The sequence below is a fragment of the Toxorhynchites rutilus genome, chromosome 2, assembly GCF_029784135.1.
Source record: "Toxorhynchites rutilus septentrionalis strain SRP chromosome 2, ASM2978413v1, whole genome shotgun sequence".
In the NCBI taxonomy this organism is placed as follows: domain Eukaryota; kingdom Metazoa; phylum Arthropoda; class Insecta; order Diptera; family Culicidae; genus Toxorhynchites; species Toxorhynchites rutilus.
In genome coordinates, this window is record NC_073745.1 from 127,920,351 (window position 1) to 127,941,908 (window position 21,558).

General features: G+C 39.3%; 1 protein-coding gene across 8 annotated transcripts in view; it reads right to left on the minus strand.

Moving 5' to 3' along the window:
- Positions 1-254: 254 nt before the first annotated feature.
- The window catches only part of LOC129764169 (zinc finger protein 569), a 76,783-nt gene continuing 55,479 nt past the window's right edge, over positions 255-21,558 (minus strand). For 4 of the 8 annotated variants that reach the window (XM_055763004.1, XM_055763006.1, XM_055763002.1 and 1 more), the window contains 8 exons: positions 19,599-19,826; positions 19,387-19,526; positions 12,407-12,542; positions 11,849-12,338; positions 11,218-11,780; positions 10,206-10,735; positions 9,863-10,132; positions 255-666 (listed from right to left, as the gene is read on the minus strand). In XM_055763004.1, the coding sequence (XP_055618979.1) occupies positions 583-666; positions 9,863-10,132; positions 10,206-10,735; positions 11,218-11,780; positions 11,849-12,338; positions 12,407-12,542; positions 19,387-19,526; positions 19,599-19,826 (2,441 nt within the window). In that variant the 3' untranslated portion in view covers positions 255-582. The remainder of the gene's footprint in view (positions 667-9,862; positions 10,133-10,205; positions 10,736-11,217; positions 11,781-11,848; positions 12,339-12,406; positions 12,543-19,386; positions 19,527-19,598; positions 19,827-21,558) is intronic. The other 4 variants (XM_055763008.1, XM_055763010.1, XM_055763007.1 and 1 more) reach the window with 4 other exon arrangements.

Sequence of the window (21,558 nt, forward strand, 5' to 3'; positions counted from 1 at the left end):
ATGATTATCACCATTGGCAGCTGCTGATGGTCCTCCTCCACCTGCCGCGTTGATTAAGGATGCATCCTTGTAATCCATAATTTCTCCCATAACAATTTGTTGCGAATGCTGGTGATGATGCTGATGCTGTTGCTGCTGCTGTTGCTGCTGCTGTTGTTGGTGATGATGATGGTCTATATTCACAATAATACCGGTTTTGTCTTCACCATTTGCGTGCTGTTGCTGCTGCGACTGTTGTTGATGATGTGATGATGGTTGGGTGTGCTGCTGCTGCTGCTGTTGTGGGGGTGGGGGTGGTGCTACAATCGTGCCAGACGGATGGTTGATAATGAAACCACCCCCGCTTGTTGTGCTGTTTGCTGCAGTGGCGGCAATTGCCAGCGGTTGAGGAGTTTGACCCGTAATCGCAGCTGCCGTCGATGCTACTAGTGATGATGCTGCACCGTTGATACTAGGATTAGCCGCAGCGGCAGCAGTAGCAGCGGTGCTCAACAAATTTCATCCCACCTCATTCTTCAGTATGAATACTTTCTTCATTTCCTCCGTACCATCCGGTTTGGTTATACGGAGCATAGCCTCCTCTCACTCGACGTTCGACTGCCGGGACGAGTCGTGGATAATTTCATACTTGATGACCTGGGCGGTGTTACTCTCGAGTACTTGGACCTGTGCGGAAACGGAGAAATGCGTTAGTACCGCTTGCTAATCAATTTTTATTGTTTTTTTTTTCTTAGCAAATCAAACCAACTCTACAAGTCTACTCAATCTACTCATGAAAATTTAACCATAAATTGATTATCTGTATCGCATTATACATTAGGTCCCGAGTTCTGCGAAGTCATTTGTGCATATTCAAACTATCAAACGTAAGTCGTTTGAAGGCATCGGGTCATTTTGTTTAAATTTATTAAACCAGATCACGATATCAGCAGAAGTATAATCGAAATCAACGAAGGCAGCAGAAACCTGGCTTGTCTCAAAAAGCTGAATTTTAGACTAAACAAATGGAAAACTTCAGTTAGAAATTTAAAAAAAAATAATATATTAGGTTGGGGGAAAAGTATTTCATTATATTCTCGGTAGCTGGCTTTAGTAATCAATATCTCGCGTAATATAGATCATGTAATTTTAACTTCAGGCTCGTGACATTTCACACTAAAAAAAACTTTTGTTGTTTTTTGTTCGTCTCATTCAGTTATGAGTTAAACAGTGTTAACAATGGAAGTCAACAAAGAGAAAATTCGGTACGATTATATCCAGTCTCGATTATATACATTCTCCGATGTTCGAATTTCAACAATGACAGGGTTATAGAGCTTTTTTTGTTTCGGACTCGGTTGCCTCGAACTGGTTCTACACTAAAAGTATGCTACGTAAATCATTTCTGTTGCTGTCATTTAAAAGATGAGAAATTTTAGTACAGGATATAGTAGTGGAACATCTGAATTAGTGGATTTAAATAACATTTTGGAAGCGAAAAATTTAAAAGTTAGTAATGTGTAATTATTATTTTTATCCCAAAAATTCATATGAAACTTGATTGTTTCTATCTTTTAGTTTAGGGAACAGCATATAGTCGCATGGTGATAGATCAGGAGAATACGGAGGGTGGTCGATGACACAAATCTGTTTTTTCATCAAAACTTCACGAACTTACGAAAAAATTCGCGAAACAAAATTTAATATTTGCTCTTTGTTCCATTGTATTTTTACGACACAAGCACAAAATATACGGTTATCAAAAAGCGCGTAACTTTTTACCTGTCAACCGATTTACATAAAGTTGGCTGCGTTTGAAAGATGATACCTTTAACTTTCTAATGTTATCAACGTTCAACAGATGGCGTTACGTGTTCCATGATTTAAATAAAAAGTCCCCTTATTTATTGAAGATACTGTGTATGATTAACGCGACTAACTCACAGAAAACCCGATCGGGAAGTTCCATTTTTGATCTCTTTTTGCAGCAATAAAGGCATTATATCAGTGAGAACGAGTTCTTTCAATGAATCAATTGTGGTATGCGACATGTGGCATATTGTACCGTTTTGTGGAGGCCACAGCACCTCCTTATTAAAGACACACAATTGTAATAAAAAAAAGTCGTGACCCTTTAACGGTCACAATTACGTCACGCACTGGCGTTCTGCAGAATAATAGACCAATGACTCAACTGATCCATAAAACGCGGAAACTAATGTCTTTTTCAGGATGCAACGCCCTTGCTACAATTACACGAGGATGCTCTTCGCTCCAAATGGACAGTTTCGTTTATCAATGTAACCATTTAACTAAAATTGAGTCTAATCGCTGAAAAACATTTCTCACGAAGAACGCGATGAGTATCTCGAGTTGAACTATAGGCTCCGTAACGGAGTGGTCTGATAGTCACTCCATTCGAAAAACAAAATGCCCAAAAGTGATATGATTGTTAATTATTGACCCGAAAACTTGTTTTAATAGCTTAAAATTTTGGAAACAGGCTATTAAAATCACACAAATCTGTATATAAACAAATGCCTGCTCGGAAATCTACTCAGTTATGACACACAAACTTCAAAACCAAGGAGTCTGAGGAATAAACATTGCAAATATATGCAAGATGCGGGTACTTTTGTACCCGCATGCATTTTTACACTCCGGAATGTGTGCGGATTTCAAAAGCGGTATGAACATAATGCTTTGACTCGGTTATCCAAGACTGCATTGGAAGATATCCCTTCGAGGCTTCGGGTCATTGAACTTCTACGTAAATGTTGATAACAATCTGCTGCGATAACGTCGATTGAACAATATGCGCTCAACTTACTCGTCAAAATTAAAACTGAGTGCCTGAAGTTCATTAAATCAGGCAAATTTAAGGTTCGAGAAGTGCGTACACTTACAATAACTTTAGAGGGAAATGTAAAATGCATTAGCCATTCTTCCGTGGAAATGAACAAGGCATCATGCCATACGTCAGACTTATAACGATGAATGTAATCTATCTCAATACATGAAATTACCTAAATTGGGTTTTGTTCGCAATTGAATTCGGAAATGATTACATTCAATCACTGTTTTAATCAATAATTTAATCAATACACTCAAATGGTTACTCAATCATCGATAGTCCTACGTCAACCTTGCGGTTTTATCTTAGGTATAAGCCACCCATAGTTTTTTTTTTCTGAAGAGTTCATTATGAAGTTTTGTTTCTTTCTAAGATTATGTGCCCTGTCAAACGATTTGAGTCGAACCAAATTAGGCACATTAGCTTCTTCTAGGTTAGTGGTTTGCTCCATTCCCCCCTTTACGAAAACTAATCCCGGAGCTTCACCCCTATCAGTATTTCGGAAGAATATCTGTAGCCTATCAGTGAATTAATAAAAGAGTACAAACGGTTTTCAAGTTATATTCGTAACAAATTTGATTTTATACTTGTATCTGATTACAAAAAAAGGTAGGGTAGATAGGGGCAATATGAACAGGCTGGGCGAAATGGCCACCGCTCGTTTGAGCTTGTTATCGAACCAATAACACTTATTTGCCAACAATTGTGTTACAAATACTCTTATTAAGTATCTCCGTGAAAACCGTATTCAAATTCAATTGTTGTATAAAGATATTGAGAGAAATATCACACTGATTGATTATCACGAAAAACATATAAAAAACAGTCAACAAAATAAACTATGTACGCTCCATGCTGAAATTTATGACTCTGCTTTCTATATCAATTCGTACTGGTTTTATTTATGAGCATTTTCACTGATTTATTGCGCTACTTTGCCGTTTCATGTAAAAAATCGGTTCATTTTCATTGAGCGCAAATGTACGGGCGGAATGAGCATACCTGCTTGGGCATTATGGCCAGGTATTTTTTCAACATAACCTGTAAAAACAGCTGTCACCATTTGTAAATATAGATGGAAATAGTTAGATGTGGTATCATGGTGCGGAATTATATCAGAACATTCGCTTGTAAAAAGTGGTCACAGACCTTGAACGCGGCCACCGAGACAGCGAAGAGAAGTACGACAGTGTGACAAGCATCCATTGTGTCCCGCGAGAAACACTTAAACGTTATCTACGTTGTGCAGACCCTTTGCTGCTCCATATTTCTCTCTCATTCAATAGTCAAAAGCAATTAGCCGGAATAGATTGGCTGGCTGGTTTTCGAAAGTGTCACTCACAAATCTCACTTCGGACACCAGAAGCAACATCCGCCGCTAGGATTGAATGATTCAATCGCGTTGCAGTCGGAAAATTCTACGATTTACTGGAGGACGTAAAGCAGAAATACAACACTCCACCAGAAAGGCAATTCAACGTCGATAAAACATCAGTGATTCCAGTAACTATCTTCGTTTCCATAGGAGCAGTAAGTAAACTAAAAATTATTATCTTTATTCAACAGGTGCAGACCAAAAATTCCAAAATCCTAGCAATGTGGAGAAAAAGGCAGATGGGCGCAGGGTGCTGAGCAAGGAATAACCATTATAGAATATTCCACAGGGCATCTTATGTTGCTACTGTGGGACACAATTCAGTTCTTCTACGGTTGGCGATAAACGGAGCCAATGCTATCGATGCACAGATATTCTCTGTTCCTGCTTTGAGCAACGTAAAATTGTATTCCAATCACTTTGATCACATTGTTATTTTTTGTACATGCAAACTGAATGGAATCCAATGAAATACACGTAAAAGTTGCAAAATAGAATAATCTTTCATTTTATGAACTCGTTACGTTATTCTCCTACGAAAACATGCTCAAATTATTGAATCAATAAACATGGTCATATTGCCCCGCATGGTGGCCCATTTTGCCCCGTAGTGTTTTCGATCGATGGAAATGGAACACATTTTTTAAAGTGTAATTTTTCCACATAAATCTTTTTTAAAACGCATTCATACAATCTACATCGATCAATAAGGTTTCAAATCGTGATGTTTTAATATGTAGCATAATTTATAGATGTTTCTACATGATTTAGGACGTTTCGTTCTTAGGGGGACCATATTGCTCCTATCTACCCTATATAAAGTCTGTCAAGTCAGTATGGCACCTGCGTCTGAACGTTTTTCATCTTCGATATCTACTCTGTTACGGTGTTCTGTTCCCGTCAGCAGGATTGTATATATATATATATATATATATATATATATATATATATATATATATATATATATATATATATATATATATATATATATATATATATATATATATATATATATATATATATATATATATATATATATATATATATATATATATATATATATATATATATATATATATATATATATATATATATATATAGTTCCAGAATGTGCGCCAGTTTATATACGGTTTCAATAGCCTGTTTTCAAAGCAATTTTAAAGCTACTGACACAAGTTTTCGGGTCAATAATTAACGATCATATAATTTTCCACTCCGTTCAGCCGGCAAAGAGGTATTAACGTTCAAAACTTCGCACTCCAGCGTCCCTCTCGTTTTCGAAACTTCGAACTTACACCCCGGTACAGAAATGAAAGACGCAGTCCTACGTCAAAACGTTTCGTGTACCCTGGAGTCGCTTTTTACGCGGGGGATACGTGCCGCGTAAATAAAAACCGCGTAAATTCAGGAATCCGCGTAAAAATAACAGAGTAATTTTCAAAATCTAACAAACAGTGAATTATTAGTTTAAAATGCAACCCATATTCTAACAATTGATTAACTGATTTTTTTTGCATGCTACTATCATGATATCTGTATCTCCTTTCATTTCTCGGCTACTAATCGGTCATACAATACAAACTTATTTCGTGAAAAGTCACATCAATTAGCATATTGAATTTTTACGCGGTTGATATGTGCTGCGTAAAAAAGCCGCGTAAATTTCGAAATCCGCGTAAATTCCGCAATCTGCGTAAATTCCGAAATCCGTGTAAAAATAACCCGCGTAAATTCCAAAAAATTAGTAAAAAAGCCGCGAAAAATAAAACCGCGTATAAAAAAACCGCGTAAAAAGTGACTTTAATGTATATGAATAATCATTCTGCTCGTGGTCGTGAAACAATGATGACTTCGGCGTCTTCTATCAAACTTCACAAAGTACCTTCGCTTCAAATTGATCGGCGTCAAGTCAGAGGGGGTCAAGTCGTAAAGTTTAAAAAAATCGAGTTATCAATTGCATTAGATTAAGCATTTCGTAAGCTACATCCCCCAGTTATCAGATTTGGGAATTCATGCATACAGCAGGAATAACGGATCGACATTTTTATGAATGATCAACGAAAACCCCACATAGAACGCGGTCAGAGCGGACCAGGTGCTGTTAACCATTGCGAATGTAGAAAAATCACGCACTGTTGAAAACGAGGAAATGGGAGATTTTCTCAGCGATTTTTAGAGCTTTTCTGTACCAGGTGACTCTTTGTTCTACCCATCATTGGATTATAGCAAGTTTTCTGCACTGCAATGCATTTCGAGTGTATTTACGATTATTCATTGCTGTCGGTAAGTGGACCAGATATTACTCTATATAATGTGCAGACAGACCGAACCATTTGTCAATCAGTCGTATATTGCATTTCAAAAATTGCCAAGCACCAAATTCATACCAACAAAATTATTTCTTGGAGCTAATAGGTACCTTGTTGAAATGTGCTTGAACCCGTTAGCGTAGAAAGTACACATTTTGATTATGTTAAAAAAAATTAACTTGGTTCACTCTGCCTGAACGGATCAGTGGAAAATGCTGGTCTTGAGTATGAATGATCGCAAAATGTACACTATTGCAGAGTGCATTTTAGACTATAGGTATCGGATCTGAAGCCACGGGGTGTATATTATTAAAAGCAGTACATATGAGTTTTTTGGGAATTCAGAAAATCCCAAAAAGGCGGCCATTTTTGTTGAAAATGAGTGATTTTTTCATGAAAAATCGCTGTTCAGAAACTGATAAAAAATTGAAAAAAATTAGATAAAAAAGGGCCATGTAAAGCTCTAAATAATTAATTTTCCGATGCTAATATTATTTTTTTGTTTTGCAAAATCGGTTGAGTAAATCTTGAGATATCGTACCGCCAGCTGAAAAAATACGGTTTCGAGAAAAACATGTTTAAAAATTCGTACAGCAATATTATATCCCTTGAGATGACCTCATACTTTTGGCTATAATTTACCAACGAAATCAAACATCGAAAATTCCTTTTAGGACAACATTTCTTAGAGCATAAGCTTCCCAAAAAATGCAAAAAAAAGGAAATTCGATTTTTGCGACCTTCCAGACCGGGGTCCCCCCTTAACATGTAAAGCCGGCGCCACACGATGCTACGAACAACCCCGAATATTGGACGCTCGATGGTTAGACGCATCGTGTAGTCGATGGACGAACTACGAGCCTCCAATGTCGAGCGTCGAATGTTCGCGTTGGAAGGTAATCCGTTCGTTGTGGATTACCATCCAACGCGAGTGGCACGAGTCAAAGGATTTTTGTCATTCGTTGATTCGACACTCGATGACATTCGATACATCGCTACACAATTCGTCCGAATCTATCTTTGACAGATTGGTTTGTTTACAAGTTTTATATGAAAGAATTATGAAATTGATTCATAAAATTCAAAATATTCGGCAAAATATTGCAGTTTAATAATGTAGATTTGAAGCATTTTTAATTTACATCCCGATATCAGTACAATTGCTACGGAGGCAATTTCAATACTTGCATTGTCATCCAGTTTCCTGACGTTTTTGATGGTAAATGAAAATAATAAACATTCGATCCAAATACTCGTCGATTGTTTGGACCGATTGCATTGAATCGAACATTCACTTCACCGTGTAGCAGCACATTCGTCACAACATTTGTCGATTAATCGAGTCAAATGTTTGAGTCCAACATTCGAGTGAAGCGTTGGACGAATCGTGTAGCGCCCGCATAAGCCGTGCAATCATGTTAATACCTGTAGTAGATGGCAGAGACTACTGTGCTGATCGCAACCAGATGTTTATGAATCAAAATGGAGTCAGCTGCATTTTTCAAAATTCCGAATAAACCGCAAAAAAGCAATTCCTTTTTGCACCACAACGTTGAAGGAGGCAACTGCAAAGTACCTCGTAGCTCCGCTAGGAGTGCTCCAAACAATCTTTTCTCTACGCCATTCGATCCGGGTCGTTTTTTTACTTACGCAGCTGTAAAAATCCGCGAAATTTAAAAAAAATGCAGCTAACTTCATTTTGCCGCGAGCCCCTCAATTGTTAATTGATTGAAAAATATTTTGAAATTGTTCAGTGAACCAAGTCTTAAAAAGTGCTTCATTAGTTCAGTCAGAGTGGACCATGTACGTATAGGAAGCCAAATAGCGCTCTGTTCTGGGCATGAAACTTGATGTTTTTTTGCAATTATCATACGTCACGGTATTGTTAGAGAGTTGCTAACATTTCTGAGAACAATAATGAACAAAAAAAATTGAAAGGTTCGAAAATTGCAGAACATTGAACTTCAAGTTCGTTTTTCTCGAAATGAAAAAAAATGTCCCATGGTCCGATCTGACTTTACACTGAGCAATTTCGAAACAAATTTCGATGAAAACAAGACGTTCTTCATCTTGGTATACCAACAGAGAAAATTGTTTCATTAACACACAGTTACATTTTAGGGTTCCAAAAAAACGTTGAGCGAAAAAATGTCGACTTGATGGAGCAATTTCAGACATTTTTCCACATTTTTTCCGATGGATTTGGATTCCCGACTTTTTCCCGCTTTTCCCGAATGGGTGGCCACCCTGGGCCTCGCACTCGGTGGAAGGGGATGCACGATCTGCTGGTGTACGAGGTGACTGGAGAACGGCTGCCAAAAACAGATGAAGCAGGACATCTCTAATTCGTTAGACCCTAGACCGGTAGACGGTCCGTCGACCAACAAAGTAAAGTAATGTATGTAATCCTACGTCATATGCGGTCTTCATTACGGACTCAGCTTAGATAGCAGACCCGACATGAAATAATTAAATATCAAAATTGCCTTTGAAATTAATAAAAAAGAAATCAATGTAAACAAAATAATGCCAGCAGGAGGGAAGCACAAGTTTGTTCTTTTCCTTCAATTTGTTTTATACCAAGCGAAAAAGCGAGAATTGAGCAAAAGAAAAAGGACGCTAAACGCATGTGTTTTAGAGCGATAAGCGACGCAATATTAGCGTTCAATAAAGCTTTAATGAAACACCACTTTATGTTGACTTCTTCAAGATCCGACATCGCCAGAACTCCTAACAAGGAAGGAGGTCAAGATAAATATTAAAAAAGAAAGCAAAATCCCAAACTAACAAGCAGGCCACTTGCTTCGCATCGGACGGACCTTTCTGGAGTCGTCGGATCACGAAGAGTTAGTGGCTGCCCTAGATGGGATTTACTGAAATCTAGAGGTTTAGCCCATGAAATGATTCAAAAAATTGAATAAAAAAATCCAGAGAGACAGGTTCCCTGGTTAACATTGGTGGCTCCAGAGAGGAGGAGCCAGACCAAATTTGCCTGAAGCCAATAACTAGAGAGAACTTTGATTCCCTTTCCCAGTCGTATCTCAGACACAACCTTCCTGTAACTTTTTCACAGACACAAACAGTTCAGAAACACTATTAGGTTGTCTAGTTTGTATCATTCTGGAATCCGAATCGTCATAAAAGCGTGGAATTTTTCACAAGTGTGAAACCTCAGACAACCCCTTCAAACTCGTCTATTTTCTTCATTATCACAGATATAGTACTCTATCCAATTGAAATTTAACCATTACATACTAATCAATCATCAAATATAATTACGTGTCGAAAATTACAATTCTAATTATCAAATGTATGTGTGTGTTAAGGAAGCTGAAATGACTTTACATATTGTACCTGCACAGGCTGGTTAGCAATAACCAGGTTACGCATCGCGTGCTGCTGGTTATTCTGGGCCTGCTGGTTCTGCTGCTGCTGCTGTTGTTGGGCTTGCTGTTGGGCGGCTTGCTGTGCCTGCTGCTGTGCTTGCTGCTGCAGTTGATGCTGCTGCTGGGCAGCCTGCTGCTGTTGAGCTGCCTGCTGCTGGGCTTGCTGTTGTGCCTGCTGCTGCTGCTGCTGTTGCTGCTGAACCAGCGCGTCCTGATTTGTCTGTTGAATCTACGACGAAATATGAAAAAATCGAATCGTTAGTCAAAAGATTCTCCCTCACACCGATGTGAAAGTGACTTACAACGACGAGCTGTTGTTGGGGTTGTGCCTGTTGCGCCTGCGCTTGTCCCTGACCGGTGCGTTGGTTCTGTTCCAGATGCTGCCGCTGGTGCAGCATGAGATGATTCTTCTGGAAAAACGCTTTACCACATTCGCACACATGTGTGCGAACCGTACAGCCCCCATTGGGGTGGCGTCGGTTGTGCAGCAGAAGCCCGTGCTTGGCAGCGAACCCTTTACCACAGTGACCGCAGTAATGGGATTTTGGTTTCGCCTGAGCTACTACCACCGTCTGCTGGTGCTGTACCTGCTGGGCCACCTGGGTGGGCTGTTGGACAACCTGCACCTGCTGCTGGTGGGTTGCCTGGGCCTGGACCTGTTGTGCTTGTTGGTGCTGTTGTACCTGGGTCTGCTGGTGAGGCGGACTCTGTGGTTGGATCGTTTGCTGCACCACCTGACCAGAGGAGGTGATAATTTGTACTGGAACGGGAGATGATGACATTACAGGATTTGTGGTAACTACAGTAGTGCCACCTCCTATTAATGAATATTCTAATGGTTATTAGAATGTTGAGTAAGTTTTTTTTTGTGGTGGTAGTGGTATTAGGTGCGTGGGTAACGTAAGAAGCGGTTCAGGAAGCACAAACGAGTAGGTTTGTTTTTTTTGGATAGTGCAACATGAAAATTGAGAAAAAGAAACAAAAAATATATGAGAATGACGAATTTGTCCTGTATTATAATTATGTAATACAAAATATTAGCATACTACAAATTGGATGGAATAATTTTGAAAGAATGATTGTCATTATACACATATGAAAATATGGCTAAAACTATCGCTGGATTGATTTCAGGGCAGGCTAGCTGTCTGAGCTCATCCCGGGTCATAGGTTTTGGATATATTTTTCATTTTATGATGATATTTCCAACATGAATTTATTTAATGCGGCATTTGTTGTTGGAAGCAATTATTAGTTATGTAAAAGCAAAATAAATTATCCATATCTAACTGCAACCGGTAAACAGTTCAGTACCTTGATTGACGGCTGGGAACAGATGGCCGGGAATAGCTGCGGTCAATGCACAAAGATCTGTCATCAAGCTCTTATCGCCGGTATGCAAACGCAGATGGAGCGCGAGTGCCTCGCGACTATTGAAAGCACTTCCACACTCGCGACAGGCATACTGAGGCCGGGGAGAAGTTTCCGGTGAGCTCTGGCCAGTGGCAATCGTGGTGATGATGTTGCCCGTGTTAACATCCTGTACTGTCTGCTGTCCTTGGTGGTGTTGAATCTGTTGAACTTCAATGTGCTGCTGCTGCTGTTGTTGCTGCTGTTGTTGAGCTTGTGCCTGAGCCTGTGCTTGTTGTTGAGCTTGTTGCTGCTGGTGTTGATGATGCTGCTGCTGTTGCTGCTGTGCTTGGGCCTGTTGTTGAGCATTGCTCGTTACCACTGTGTTTGTCGTAATGATGGTGGTGTTCGACGAATTGGGATTAACTCCTCCGTGGGTTAATCGATTGTGGGCGTTTAGTTCGGATTTGGTCCGGAATCCTTCGCCACAAGCAATACACGGGAAAGGTTGGTCGCCAGTGTGGATTCTTCAATAAACAAAAGAAGAAATTTAAATGATTACCGCCATTCAATGACCAGCTATTTACACAATTACCTCATGTGAGCGGCAAGGGTTCGTTTTTGTAAGAATTCTTTTCCACACAGCGTACACGAGTGCGGAATCCGTCCGTGAAGCTTTCCGTGGTTTACCAGTTGGAACTTACGTGGGAACGTTGCACCACAGTCTGGACATACGAACGGGTTGACCGATCCGTGGAATCGCGAGTGCATAACTAGATGTTCCTTTTGAGCGAAGCTTTCCCCGCAATCTTCGCACACATAGGGGCGCTCTCCGGCGTGGAACTTACTGTGGGTCACCAAATGGCGTTTCAGTGGGAAAGATCGACCACACTCCTGACACACGAAGGGTCGCTCTCGGCTGTGGACGCGTGAGTGCGTCAGCAAATGATGCTTCAAGGTAAAACTCTTTTTACACTCCTGGCACTGGTAGGGACGATCCGTCGAATGCAGCAACAGATGGGTGTTCAGGCAATGCTTGTGAGCGAAATCTTTGCCGCAATGGACACACACGTGTGGTCGTTCACCTGATAAAATGGAAAAAAATGGTTATTGATGTTCGATACGATCTAATCGTTGATCTATCGATACCCACCAGTGTGAACCCGAGCATGGGTTGTGAGATGGTGCTTCAGCAGGAAAGATTTTCCACACTGATCACATGAATAGGGACGCTCCTTAGGTACTACGTTTGGTGTTGGTGTGTCCGATTCTTGTTGAACATACTCATTCTGCGTATGAAGAGAGCTTGTTAGTAAGGTCTGTACGAAGATATTTATTTGTAACAGGGTGTCGGCTCAAAACTCGAAAAACAAATTCCCCAATATTTTCTGATTTTCTTGTATTTTTCTGAAAAATCCAGATACAGACTAATAACCAAATGTTTGACTAGTTCTGTAGGTGTAGATCTTTTTTTTTTGTACTAAATTTATTTTCGAATGGCTCAGCAATGTTATGGAACAATGAGCCGTGTTTATGAATAGGGAAAAGCCTCTGTAATCAGAACCATGGCAATGTTCTTTCTCCGCCCGTTTTCAATTTATTGTGTATAAACAAACTATTCGCGAATCACGATCCATCAGTCATCCGACTAACGGCCAGACGGTAACGAGAATTGGCCTTGGCCTTTTTTGAGGCCGATAAAGTTAGCTTACTTTTCCAAATTAGCCTTTTTCAAGGTAAATTTTTCGAAAAAAAACATTGAAAACGAGAGCGTTACGTTTGAAGTGCAAAGATTCCAGCGAAAATACTTCTTTAATGGCCGAACGAAGTGGTATGACAATCGCGTTCGAAAGACAGAAGATGCATGAGTGATGTTTATTACTTATTGACCCAAAAACTTTTTTTTCCGTAGCTCAAAAACTGCTTTGAAAACAAGATGTTAAAATCACAAAAAAAAATCTATAAATATGCTTGAAAATCCATCGAAGTCAAGATCGGTCAGATGCATGTCGTCGGACGGTCGTGAAAGCACCATGTATATTGTGCTCGGCCTGGCCAATCTCAGATTTCTTGCTACTCTGTTCATTTTTTTCGCTTTTCGATCAGTTGAGTTTGCAGTGCACTCTCAGAATATGAGCGAAGTAAGCATAGTGCAGAGCTTGCACTTACGGGAAGAAGCACAGCAGAAGAAAAATCTTAAATAGTACGACCGCGTTAGTTTTCAGACCGTTATGTAAAGCTTGGTTGTGTATAGTCGAATCATACGTAGGAATTGTTGATTTTATGCGTTATCAAATAGATAACGTTGATGGGAAATAAATATGGCATCACCTCGGGCCGCACTGTGCTTAGCACGAGAAGAATATTCGCGGTGTGCCACGTGTATTCGCAATAAGCTATTTTTATAATTTTTGCTGAAAGAGAGTTTGTCGTATTGGCGTAATGATGATGATATTTTGAATTATAAAGGCTTTCAGACTTTGAGATTTTCTCAATTCATTCGCCTCAGGCCCTAAGAAAGCCAATGAGGAAAATTTAACTAAACACTCGAACTCGCTAGCAGTATGATTGATATTTCGTGGATGAGTAGTTTGTGACTTTTTCCGATCAATAAATTTTTTTTATTAAATTCAAGCATTGTTGCCTGGCTAAAAGTGACGTGAAAACGCAGCGAAATTCAAGCCGGATGTTAAGAAACTATTAGAGTTGCGTGCTTCGGAGTATTGAAGGTAAAAATCGCCACCCTAACACACACCCGATTCAATTCCGATTTTCTGTTGCCATTCTGAGTGTTCTTTGGAGCATTGTTTTGAGCGTTGGAAGTGTAATTTTGCTAAGAGACACTGGAAATCTACTTGGATATTCAGTGAGTTCAGTGTTTCAGTGCCGCTCTAGACAGCGAGCAATAAACATAACATGTAAATTCTGAGAGGTAGTTAGAAAATCTGCTGCGCTTTTTATTGATTCGCATAACGGTCGCTCAACTCACTCAGTGAAAGCATTCATTCATTAGTCCTTATTAGTGCTACCAAATGTGTGTACCATAGAGATTTACTCCTGAATTTCCTGAGAATGAAAATTATCCGTAATAAATATACGAAGATTTTCTGGTTGGAATTGAGAATTATCATAATAGCCTACAAATCTTGTTTATTATCTATATATTCCAAAGCGATTCGCTTTATCGAAGATACCCTGTCGACATTTATTTAAGCTTGAAGTTGGCGTGAAAAAAAGATACTCTATCAGATTAGCATGCCCAAAGGCAGTTTTAAATCGTTATATTTTGAATGAAAATAATTACTTGTTGCTTTTGAATAATCAAAGCACGTAGTCCTAGTAGTAACTTTACAACTGTGTCAATAAATTTCCTGATATTTACATGAAAATTCATCATCATTAGTATAATCTTACGAAACTGATCTCGAAGCTGAACTTATTCTTTATTCTCGAAGATCCATTATGAGCTTCTACTAATCAAACAGTCGATAAATTCCCACAACTACTGCTAGCAACAAACTAGAAAAACTTCCAGAATAAGTCAATGCGATAGCCGTCGAGTTCCATCAGAGCAACGCCAAACTTCATGTCTCTTTGCCAACACGACAATTTATGTTGGAGTCTGGCTGGAATGTGCTATCCCACCATCTAATCTAACCGGATATTGCACTTTAAGATTATCACAGGTTAAGGTCCCTGCGAAATTCTCTCAAACATACGATCTTCGACATTATGGACAGTACAGAAAATATCTTACTTTTGTATATCAAACAGTTTTCGGTGAGAAAGCAACCATATTCTGAGAGGATGAAATTTTTAAGCTGTGTGAAAGATGGAGAATGATCGTGGAACAGAACTGTGCACATAAATTTGAATAATTGTATGTCTGCCTATGAAAATCATGAGTTAGTGTTTCCAAAAATCGGTTCGAAATTTCCGGACAACAAAATATGAACATCCTGATTTCTCCTGATTTTTATTTTCATTCCCCTTGATTTTTGAAAATAATAGTTGGCAACCCTGCTTGCATATGTTGGCTAGAAAGTGGCGTCAAGTTGTTCGATGAATGCATATAAAAGGTCGATAAATCGATTGCAAAGTGGCAGTATTTGAGGTCGATTGTTGGCTGTAAAAACGGAATATGGGTTGTATTATGCAGAGTTTTATCGCACTCAGATTTATAAAACGGGACAATGCCAAACATCACCATTAAGCTAATTCTATCACGTCTTAGATGGACCTTCTCAGATTGCTGAATGTCATGAAACTACCTTCTCAATACAACAATGTCTTTTTCAGCAGTGCCACATAACTGACACATTTTTTTTGTGTATTACAGTGACTCTCGACACATTTGGCAGGTTCGTCACGTTAATTCCATTTTTTTGAAGAAGTGGGAATTGAATTCGTAACCTTTAGCGTGCGAAGTACGAATGTTACCATTACGCCAGATCGCCTCCCTAACATATAACTGTTTTCAGGTACCACAGGATTTCAGCTTTGATAATACGATTTTTAAGCATGAATTTATCAATAGTTTTCCGCGAAGGAAAAACGAAGAGAATTGGTTGAAATTGAACTGCAGGTATTGATTGTACAAGTAAGTGATCAGTTGCACCACAATCTGAAGATGCCTGATTCGAACTCTTTGTGTGAATCCTGGTTAACCCATTACTGCCCAGGTGTACAAGAACTTGATTCAAATGGCATGAAACTTTCTAGTCCATCTAGGTTTGTCCCGAAAAGGGGGGGAAACGCAATATTTTGGTTTGGAGTTCTTTGGAAGTTGAGATATCTGACGTATGAAATTTCATACGCTGAGCCGATACAGTATCAAAAATGGAAATCTTTTGAATATCGAACAAAACGGTTTTATTTCATAAAATTCAACTTCAACAACCATTTTCATGGTTTATTGACAATTTCGTGTACTGCCGTTCTACGCATAATTGTCCCACGGTTCAATACCTAGAAATTTGTACATTTCCGGTACGATCACACGGAATCTTGTATCTCCTTTTAGCAGTACGTACTTATTTGTCTCTGTGATGATTAGTTCGACGAAATCTGCGTCAAATAGGTAATGGCCAGACCAGACCGCAGACCATTTATGTTTGGAGCAGAGATCACTAAGATCAGGTGACTGTCCTTCAAGAACAACGGCTGCATCTGCATCCGAATTTAAGGTCATTTTTTCCCAGTGTCTGGCTCTCCACTTCTTGCTGCTGCCAGAGTAGCATTCTTGTGATTGGCCTCGTTCAATGTTTTTCGAAAGCGTCTTCGTCCAAATCAATCAGATAATTGTACAGCTCCTCCGGATTATTGGGAAGCTGATATATCCTATTGAGAAAAAAATATGCCGTAGTTGCACAGCGTATGAAATTTCATACGCTCAAAAATAAACATAGATTTTTTTGCGGTTTCATAATTTTCTTCGGATTTTTTGTTAGATATCATTTTTTACACTCGTCTAGTAGTGTTGTGTCACAGATTTGAGCAATTTAGAATCCTGTAAGAGGTAAAACTTTGATAAATTTATGTTTGCTTTTGCGACTCCATTAAACTCGAACTTTGCAAGCTTCAATATACAACAAAACAACAAAAATGACACTGACACAAAAAAAAACACTTTTAAATTGTCATGTGGTATCATTTAAAATGCGTTTAACACTTTAATTTCATCAAAAACAGTTTTTCAAAAACGGGCATTTTTGCGTGTTAAATTTCATACGCTGGGCACTGATGGGTTAATGTCGATTTGCAACAATAACTTCAGATCTTGCAGCCAAATGCGTTGGAGGGTGCTTTTGCCTGCCATTTCGTACTTAATACTGCTTTGCTTCCTATGTTACAGATAATAGTAATAAATTCTGTAGCATAGAAAACAGTGGTTAGCGCCACACATTATCACGTCGGGGGTTCGAGTTCGATTCCCGTTCTGGTCAGGGGATTTTTCATCAAATAATTTTTTTTCGACTTGCACTGTGGTCACGCATATTATAGAGTTCACCAATCCAGAATACATTCAAGGCGTGTTATCCGGCATAGAAATCACAACTGAGTACTACTAATAAATATGACACAAGTAATACCTATGTTGTGAAGAAAAGTTCCACACGGAACGTTTGTGCCATCCAAGAAGAAGAACATAGAAAACAATTTATTAAAAACTTATTAGAAGGATACACAAAATATATACCAAATAACCCTTACCTGAAGTAAAATAGACAAATTTCACCAATTTTTCATGCGTTCATGCAAATTTAACACCTGGTGATGGGACCACTTGTTCATCGTCAATCATAGTAACCCACGAGTTTAAAAAAAAATTGACAACGCTATCAGTTGAACTGCGGAAGTAACAGCAAAGCATATAGTTTCGTGCGCACTGGGAGCTCCATAGCATTACGAAATAAGTGAACATCGTCAAGTACTTTGAGTGCGCCGGACACGGCCGTTCCGGTTTTCTATAATATGTTTACATTCCTGGAGAAGAATGAGAGCATTGAACGGAAGCCAGGGACGGTTCGACGCGATCGTAGCTGGAGCTAAAGCAGAAGACGGAGGGAAAGGTGGCTACATTGTTCCGGGCTTTGGACCAGGAGGTCGGAGCAACGGATCAGACAGTAAAAAATCCTAGCGGAGATGAACATCATCATTTGGAAACATAAGTCAAAACCGTGTCGTGTCGGGACAGGAAGCTGTGACCCAGAAACAAATGCTGAAAGTGATGGAGGATGATTTTTCCGATGAAGCGGAATGTCGCGGTCGTCATGGACGACGAGACTTATTTAACGCTGGATGGCAATGACTGACAGGGAACAGCTACTTCACGTATCCCACCAAAGAGGTTAGTTCCAAGGTGAAGTACTCCCACACCAAGTTCCCAAAGAAGATGCTTCTATGGCTAACCATCAGCGAAAACGGGATGTCAAAGCCGTTCTCCTTCTGTTCGGGACTTGTGGTGAACGAGGAGATTTACAGCACAAACTGCCTGCCGAAAGTTGCCTCCTTCATCCAAAAATATCATCCGGCGAGAATGTGGTGCTTTGGCTGGACCTGGCCTCGCCCTTTACGCGTGGGGAGATGAACCGCTTGAAGATAGATGTTGTTCCGAAGACCGCCAATCCTCCAAACGTCCTCCAACTACGTCTCATCGAGAACTCCTGGGCAAACCTGAAGCGGAAGATCTATTCTAATAATTTCGTGGCGAAAACGGAGGAGGAACTAATAATAAAGAACTGAAAAACATGCCAACAACTGTATTTCCGACAGCGATAGGGCGTCGCAATACAGTAAACATTCACTAACTGGGCGAAAAGGGAAGACCACTTATCGACATTCGCGTTTTAACTGGTCCGGCATGTTAAACGTCAAATAAAATCGAGGGAAACTTCAATGAATTGTTTGATTCGCATTGTTCCTGTAATTGGATAAATAAAAGGATTCCAATGGATGTTTCGCATTGAGTGCGATAACAGGTATGACATATGATTTGAGAAAATTATTTTTCTGTAGTTTCATCAATGTTTTTGTCGTGCGAAAATAATGTCTATTCTCATAACATTTTAAATTACATTCGAATGCCCCTCACAGCAAATCTTCCATTTGAATATGGCGTAGATTGTTTACGAAATTCTGCTTTTTAACTGGTCCAAAGACCAGTTAACGTTCGCCCAGTTAAACAGCAGACCAGTTAAACCAGGACCAGTTAGCGAACGATTACTGTACTTCTTTTAACATGGTCAATAAAATTATGTTAGTTTATTCCATTAAGTTTTCTTTTATAGTTCTTTTTTCTATCCCCATCCGAAAATTGATCGTTTGTCAATGCAAGCGTTTAAAATAAAAACAGCTTGATTGTAGAAGCCGTCTATTTTTGCGCTATTTATACTCCTGAAGGACTAACTTCACCTACAGGCAAAAGCGAACAACATATACCAAAAAAAACCCTACAGAGAGTCAAACTAGTCAGATACATTTTTTTGCATCATCAACTTTCTAATTACAGCGATAATCGAAATCCTAATCGGCGGAATTGTATTATTTCCCTGATTGGAGACGAAATTCCCTGATATTCCCTAATTTTAGGGTTTTTCCAGGTAGTCGACACCCTAAAATTGTAATACTCACATAATCAATTTCAACGGCTTCCAGTTTCGGGGAAATGCTTAGATTCGGTTCAATCTTCAACTGGTGTGTGGATGTGGTGGCCTGTGAATCTTCCCCGTCCTCAAGACCTTGGATAACTTTCTGCACCTGGACGGCAATTGCTGAAAACGACATAAACAGTTTCAAAGAAACATGACGATCTCATTATACATCAACCCCCTCGTTTAACATACCTGCATGGTGTCCATCGGTGTTGGTTGTGATGGCGTGCTGATTGTTCGCCGCTACGGCCGCCGCCGCTCGCTTCATCAGGATATCGTTGCATTCCTCGGCGGTCAGCTGGATTGGTCCAAGCGGGGACATGAATGCGGTAGCGCCTCCACCAGCCCCTCCCGACGTGGTAAGGATTGTTTTCGTCTTCGAATCAATGATTCCGTTCGCTAAGGCGGAATTAGATTGGTCTAATGGTGACATGTGTGTTTTTGCGGGTTGAAGAGTTTATGAATTCCAATATACAATATTTATGTGTGTTCCGTGCGCATAGTTAGATTGCAGAAAGTTGGTTAAGAGAGGAAAAAAGAGAAGAAAAAAATACCATGTTATTAAAGCCAACAACAAACGAAGAAGCGAACTTTTAACGGTTATCCTGGAATTTCATTAATAATAGAGCGGAAGCATTTCACACTAAAAGAAAAGGGCAAAAGGAACTCCGGTCGGTCGTAAAGGATTTGTCATGCAATCACCACTTTTCGTTTTAAATATTTACAACTTGTTCTCAATGGCTCTCATTGCGCGGGCGGGCGGTAAAAAGCTGGCAACTTAACTGCTCGCTACTGCCGGTACAATTCGTTTGTTCTCGTTTTATATATGTTCTGCAAATTGTCTGTTTCGTTGATAGAAAATCAATAGTGACTCGCTGCTCGAGCGATTACTACAAGACGATAAAATTCATCGAAGAACCGAAGAGAAGCAGCGGGTTGCGATCGCATTTGCGCTGCTGCTTCCCCACCATTTCTATTATTTGTTCCCGATAAATTATTTCATTCAGGTGCGATACTTCTTGTACTTGTGTACAACCGAGACATGAATGGGCGATGAGAATTTGATTAATGTGACGAGATTTATATTCTTCGCAGCAACGCAGCAACAAGGCAGGGGATGAGACATCCTGGTCCACACGAAAGTTGTGCAATCTGAATGCGGATTGTTTTGACTAATGATGTGCTCATGAATAATTAAGGAAAATATTTTGGAGTTGCATTTCTTAGACGTAAGCTACTATAGCTGCAAACTTTTGCCTGGTTTGATTTGAGTTTTTGAATATTTGCTAGCACAAATAATGATTCATTTCATCTACATCGCTAGTTGGTCCATCGCTCTTCCAAAACTCGGATTCGTCTGACTCATCGCACACAACTTGAAGATAATTGCTTGAGGAGCAATACAAAAAGTATGAGAACCAACAGTAATCAGTTAATTGATTTTATCGATGGACCTCGAGACCGAAAATGCGTCAAAGACGAAATAACCAACAACTGAACATACAAAGCATTCAATGCTGTCAATACTGTCGTGACGGAGGAATATTAATGATTACTGTTTATGGAACTTTGCTTTTTCGTCAATTTCGTTAGTTGTCGCGTTTTGGCGTGTTCAATTGTTATCTTCACCCGTTCTACTAGCATAACTAGGAACTGATCATTCGTGGTACGTTGGTATCTTATTCTCAGTGAACTTCATTTAATAGAGGAAAGCAATATATCATGTTTCTGTTACAGTTAACCGGATTGATTTCCAATCCATTCACACTCCATTCACTCTATAATTTAAATTTTTCACCCACAAATGAACTATTTGGTACAATCGCTTTGATGTTAATTTGCATACTGAGATATGAAATTCTGAAAATTAAACCACTCGAACTGCTTAATATTGAAACCGCTAAAATTACATTCACACGCGGAATCTCTTATGATTTATGGTTTTTGTTTCCCTATGTTTTTTCGTTATCGTTGCACTGACGGTTTCCATGAAATATCGTTGCGAAAAAATTTTACCTAGAAGGTTATCGCAAAATGATTTTGTTTATATTATTTATAAAATATGAAAATATCGTTAATCGAGCTACTGTAATAAGTTTAACTAAATAGAAGATTGCCGTTAAATTCTGACACGTATCGTTTAGGAACCCAA